This window comes from Egretta garzetta, unplaced genomic scaffold (assembly GCF_000687185.1).
Source record: "Egretta garzetta isolate BGI_Z169 unplaced genomic scaffold, ASM68718v1 scaffold244, whole genome shotgun sequence".
Lineage (NCBI taxonomy): Eukaryota > Metazoa > Chordata > Aves > Pelecaniformes > Ardeidae > Egretta > Egretta garzetta.
Genome location: NW_009259532.1, coordinates 103,527 through 109,827, shown reverse-complemented (window position 1 = coordinate 109,827; position 6,301 = coordinate 103,527). Strand labels below are relative to the sequence as shown.

At 47.0% G+C, this 6,301-nt stretch overlaps 1 protein-coding gene across 1 annotated transcript in view; it reads right to left on the bottom strand.

Moving 5' to 3' along the window:
* Positions 1 to 4,495: 4,495 nt before the first annotated feature.
* The window catches only part of LOC104125205 (cytochrome c oxidase assembly factor 1 homolog), a 47,327-nt gene continuing 45,521 nt past the window's right edge, over positions 4,496 to 6,301 (bottom strand). The window contains exon 9 of the mRNA XM_035893175.1: positions 4,496 to 4,826. Coding sequence (XP_035749068.1) covers positions 4,730 to 4,826 — 97 coding nt within the window. The 3' untranslated portion in view covers positions 4,496 to 4,729. The remainder of the gene's footprint in view (positions 4,827 to 6,301) is intronic.

Genomic DNA, 6,301 nt, shown 5'->3' with positions numbered 1-6,301 from the left:
AGAAGATGCCGGGTGAGAGAAGTATATGGAAAGTATACGGAAAGACGTTTTCTCTTCTAACGCTGCTTAATTTCACTGATTATTCTTGTTACAAGGCAGCTGACAACTGTATAGCTCTGTAAAACTAAAATATTTTGGTTCCATAAAAATACAACCTGGAAGCTTTATAAACCGGGGAAAAAAAAGAAATTAGGTCCATATGGGTGTGATAAAAATCTGTTAATTAAGAAAAGGTTAGGATTTGTCAAAGTGAAGCCGAGTGTTAGGACCACAACGGTTACTGCAAAATTAGGAGAGGAAAGGGAACTTAACTACTTGAAGGGATTATCTTTTTTTCCCGTAAACACAGGGAACTTAATTGCATTGAGTCTTTGCTTGCTTGTGCAATCAGAATCACAACTAAGCTGGTGATGCGTTGAAGTTGGTGTACCCCGCCTCTTCAATTAATTTGTATTCCCAGTTTACAGACTGAATTACATGGGTGCCTTTTAACTAATCTTTACAGGAAGATCTCCTGAGCTGTTGGGGTATCACCTTCCCGATGGCCACCTTCCAGCAGCACCCTGTGAGCTCCAGCTGGTCTGGCTGCTGGATGGAAGTTCTCGTTACAGGCCTTACCAAGCAAAGAGAGGCAAAGGCTGTCTCCCAGAAGTTACTGAATAAAGGTCCTTGCTTCTAAATCTTCTAGGAAAGCCAGTTAACAGAAACTGCATTAGATTGGTCAAGAAATGACGTGATTCTAGTGTTTCTATACGCTTGGTGCTACATAAAATGAGCCAAGGGTGTTTAGCCAGGTGTCAAGCGTCTTCCAAAGCAACACCAAGAAGGTGACAGGTCTCCATCGCTACTGGTGTCACAGGACTGCCCAGGCCATGCTGCAGGGAACTTTGTAGCAAATTTTGCAGAAAACATGCAGGGAAGTAATTTTGCTTTGACAAGCAGGCGAGATGCAAGGCAAATGGTGGGAAAGAACTGGATGCACGTAACGGATGCGATCAACCCCTTGACCAGGCTGGCGGTGGTTTGGTGCAGGCTCCGGAAGAGGCAAAGGCCTGAGCCGTAGCCGGGCCGTGAACCCCTCTAGTTCCAGTCTGTTCCCTGAAAACCCACAAAGGAGGGGAGTGACACAGTGAGCATCGATGCACCTGAGCTTGGAACACCAACCACGCGATTAACACCTGAATAGCAGGTGGCTTTTCCAAGACTCACCTACCAAGGAACAAAGTTAGTTCTGGGTACAAGGAGTCTCCTGCGAACCTTTCCCATCGCATGTAATTTCACTGCGAGCCAACCACTTTATTCCATAAATACAACAGCCTAGGTGAGCCGCCCGTGAGCTTTCCTGCCAGGCAGCGTGGCTGCGTGGTGGTGATCCCCCCGTGAGCTGGGACGCCTCTCACTGTTGCTCCTGGAGGCAGAGAGACCTTTTAGCAATGGCAGATCTTTGGTGAGTGACTGATATCATGCGTAACCTTGTGTATGGTAACTTTGATTGCATGCTGGATTGATGCTAATGAAACATTGATAATTTTTGCATATACAACGCCTTAGACATTAACCTTTGTCCAACTCTGAGACTAAGATTGGACCTAGCTGCACCTAAGCTCTGTCAGGAGTTCAGAAAGCAAGGGGGTCTACGGTGAACCTCGTGGCTCAACAGGAGGTTCCTCCTTACTCTTTGCATCCCTGGTCTCGCTGCGAATCATTCTAACTTGAGTGTAACTCAATTTTCCTTTGTATCATTTTTCCATGGATTAATTAATAGAGTGAACCTTGCCATCGAACTTTTTAAGTCAGACTTTCACAACAGCATATTAAACCCACTTTTGCTAATACCTTTGTTGGTGGTTCCTTACGCATTCTATGTCACTCATTTGCGACACTGCATCCTCGTTTCTAAATGGGAGGTGAATCCAAACGACTGATGTTCCCTGTGCAGTGCAAGACATCTGCCCAAGCAAGGAACTGAACGGGCAGGCCCATAAGTTGGACAAAACCGTTTTACTACCTGGAGAAACATACTCAAAAGGGAAGGCATCAGCCCACCTAGCCTATATGAAACTAGTGCTTTTAAAACACCTGGGTTTATATAGCCCCTCTGTGCTAGTCAGGTCCAGCTCAAATAGGTGCCAGCACTGTATCCGTCTGCTAAGCAGTATTTGTTGTTCCTCAGTTGTAAATTAAGTTCGTGCCCTAAACAGCCGCCTTGATAAGTTTCCTTGAGGGTGATGACTGCCTGGCAGAAGCCATTAAAATCAAGCTAGAGAGCAAGAAACAAACATGCCATCCAGCAAAGGTCATGAAGATGATGGTTGTTTTAACCATGCCAACAACTGGAAAGGGAACTACGCAAATTTTCAAGCCAATTTAAAAGAAATTATTTAACATACTGGAAATGATTAAGATGATTAAAGGATTGCAGCACCTGTCAACAAGGCTGAGAGACCTGGGACTGTCAGCCTGGAGAAGAGATAGCTTGGGAGGGATCTTATTGGTGTGTGTAAATACCTGTGGGGGAAGAATGAAGAGGATGGAGCCAGGTTCTTCTCAGCAGTGCCCAGTGGCAGGACAAGAGGCAACAGGCACACACTGAAACACAGGAAATTCTGTTTAAACATAAGAAAAAGCTTTTTTTTTTTTTTTTTTTTGCTGTGAGGATGGTTGAATACTGGTACAACTTGTCCAGAGATTGTGGAGTGTCCATCCTTGCTGATCTTCAGAACCTGACTGGATGCAGTCCCGGGCAATCTGCTCTAGTTGACCCTGTGGTGAATGAGGCAGTTGGACTAGACGATCTTCAGAGGCTCCTCCTGACCTTAACTGCTCTGTGGTTAGAAAAGAATGGCTTTCTAAAGGACTGTAACTGGTTTTTGAGGGTCTTTTATCAAGAAATGAATATTTTCTCAATAAAAATGGAGCGATCATCCAGACTGGTGTTTAGTGACACAGAACACAATGTAATTACAATTAATTAGTGCTTAAATGACCTAATAAAGTTAAATGAACCTAATCTGCTCCAGCCTACCTTAGCGGAAGAGACTGCAAGGGGCAGAGGGGTGCCCAGGCACCCTCTTGAAGTTATTTAGGCATTCAGCAGCTGCTGGTGGTTTTGAGACCTTTGCATTCCCAGTTTTCCTGGCACGCTCCAGCTCTCTTGGCTGCATCTGTGTCCTCTCTGAAAGCAGCCGCTGTGGGCTGTGGTGTATTTAATGGGGGCCACATGGCCAAAGCAGCTCGGCACTGAATGCACCAGCTTGCTGCTTTTTTCTCCCTTTGAATATGTGCATCTCGTAAGAGCTCAAACACAGAGAGGAAGCAGCTTCTGCGGCTCTTCACAGTCAAGAGCTAAGAAATTCTGTGTTTTCTGACTACTGAGTAGTAAAACAAAGGTAGGAATTTGAATGTGACTTTTCCCTTGACCCACTCCAGTGACCTGCTGGCTTCCAGCTCCACCTCTTGCTTTCTTCCTTCTCCAGGTTTAAAGACTTGACTTAGAGACACATTGGTATGACGCGATGATGCCGCCTGTTCTCCAGCTGTCACTTCTCTATCTCATACTCGTTACTCTTGAGAAGCTTTGCATTGCCTGTGCCTCTGGTGGATTTCTAGGACTCCAATTTGGATGGGGGGAGAGAGGAGAGGGAATTGAGTGGTGTAAGCTCTGGGCTTTCACTAGCTGCATCTTGACTAACCTGCTCTGTTACAATAAATTCAAGATACTCTTTCTTCTGGAAATTCTTAGTGGCTTGCATATTGCTCCAAGCCATGAAGGCAGGACAGTTACTTGTGTCTCTTCACTGTCTCGGGCTGTGCCTTAAGCTTTGCAATTTATTTGAATGCGGGATTGGGGTTTTTTTGCTTATTCCTCAACTTGCTCCTTGTGACGAGCAACTCTACCTCTGTTGATTGAGCTGCTGCATTGACAGAATCAAGGCACAATTAAAATCTCTTGTCGCGGCCTGACTGAACCATGGCAACATTTTACCTGTCCTGCACCTCCCGAGTGTTTTCTTCCCTAAGCAGAGGTGGGAGAGTGAAGGTGCTCTCACAGATTTGTTTCAGGCAGTGCTTGTGTGAAACAGTGGCTTCTTCTGTTGTACTGACCGTCAGCATGAGCGGTGTGAGCAGCAAGCCTCTTCCTTAACGATGAGTGGCCTCTGCCATCTCACGAGCTTTTTAATGATAACTGTGAGGGTGCAAATCTACCTGATACGTGACTTGCTCATCAGCAGTGGAGGGGGCTGCTGCTGAGCTTCACCTTCGCTGCTTTGTCCCTCCTGCTGTAGGTGATACCTTGCTGAGAAATGGGGGAAAACCAGCGCAGCAAGGGAATCACTTTGAGAAGCTGACTTAGTCTTCTAGCTGTGACAGAGCAGCCCAACTGTCCTGACTTCGGTCTGCAATTGTAGAAACGTTCAGTTTCATGGCAGTTTGTTCATTTATTTCAAATGCATAATACCAGCACACACAGACTTCTCTGGAACAGCAAGTCTTTTGCAAGGTATTTATTTCAGGCTTCTGCTGAACACATGAATAAACCAGCAAAAGAAAGAAATAACAATTATGACAACGATGAGGTCAGTCTTAGAGAGAAAATCACCTTGAGAGCACCCACTTAAGTGAAATTGTCACTTGTGACAACTGTGTACATTCACAGACACAGTGGGATGCAATCGATTAATGGCTCCTTCAGCTCAATGGGAGGTGGAGAAACAGCTGCCTTTGCTTTTTAGCCTTCTTGCACACCGATGCTTTCCACTGGGGAGTGGTAAACTGGAATATTCTGACCGTCCCGCAGTTTCAAGGTGACGTCCTGAAGGCACCAGCTGACACAAACCAAAAGAGATTTTTTAACTTGTTTCAATCACTTTTAACACAGTAGTAAAGTTGGTGTAGAAACAGCTGGCATGGAGAAACAAATCATTCCACGCATTCATTGCTCTTAAAAATTCTCCCAAGTGTTTTAAAACCTGGTTTGTGAGTGCCAGCTTCTGAAAGCTGTTTTGCCTAATAGCATAGCACAACCCAGATTTAAAGGTCTGGGATGCGTGTTCCTATTTGTTGCAACCCGAATAAAGTCCTGCCAGCTATTTTCAGACAGGACATTCCTTCCCCTGACCTGGTGCCTTTCTTCCTCTCCAACCTGCGGGTGCATTCCTTGCTCTGCTCCTCTCCAGCCTTGGAGCCAGACCATGTTGCGAAGGAATTATCCTGGCTTGGAGGAGTTTGAACACTGTGCGATCACTCAATGTGACCGCTGAAACCCTGACAGGGTACGAAGGTGGTTACTCAAAGGAGAAGGGAAACCGCATTTCTTGGAGGCTGAGGGGAAGCCTTTTCCTTCCCCTAAGCTCTGCTCCAAACCCGTTTCTGTGAGACTGCTCGTGCTGCTTTTCCAGCTGGGAAGGACTATTATTTCGGGGTACTAAGGAGCTTTTTCGAATGTTCCTGGCACTCACCCAGCTCTGCTTTTGCTGGGGTCAGTGCCAAGTGCATGCAATTAGGTAATTAGGCTGCCACACCTCTGTGCGATGGGTCTGCAGCAGGGCTCTTCCCTCACCAGCCCTCATCCTCCATCTGACCTGGGACAAGCCTCATTTAAAACAGGGCTTGAAGGAGCAACTGGTCGCTCCCCTCAGCACGCCCTGGGATCTCGGCCCTTCCTTCTGCTCGCCTTGAGGCAGGCAAGCGTCACTTTGCAGGGCTGGTGGCTTGGCCGCCCTCGTTGCCGGGCACCCTCCTCATCCCTGCGCTGCCTCTGCCTGAGCAAATGTTCCCTCCCAGGCCCAAACCAGCTCACGCACTCCCCATTTCCCATCTTGTCAGTTGCCCTCTTTTTTAATAACTACATCAATAAATAACCCCTGATGGGCTGACTGCTCGCTCAGGGCCTGAAGCCTTTCATTGGCTTGGGAGCCTCAACTACTTTTGCAGAGAGCTGACCTCCCGGTGCCATTTTTCTGTGCCTGTATGAGTCTGGTTGCTTCCCAGGTCTCCACTGCAAGTGCCCACATGGGCGCTCTGCAGACCCCCACCAGGACGGCTCGCTTACACGTTTGTTATTTCTCTCGGGGATTTGGGAGCTCCTCTTTGTCGAGCAGATGGGCACAAGCCATTTTACTCTTAGTTCCTCAACTGGGTACACGGACACTAAGTCCTGCCCAGCCCCAAGAGGAGCTGTGCACAGGACCCCGCATGTAAGCCAAGACGGCTGAGTCTGACAGATTTGTCTGCCACAAACCCTTTTTCAGAAGATGCTTTTTTTCCTCCCCCCCTTCTTAAGCTTGCAGATGGAAATGTG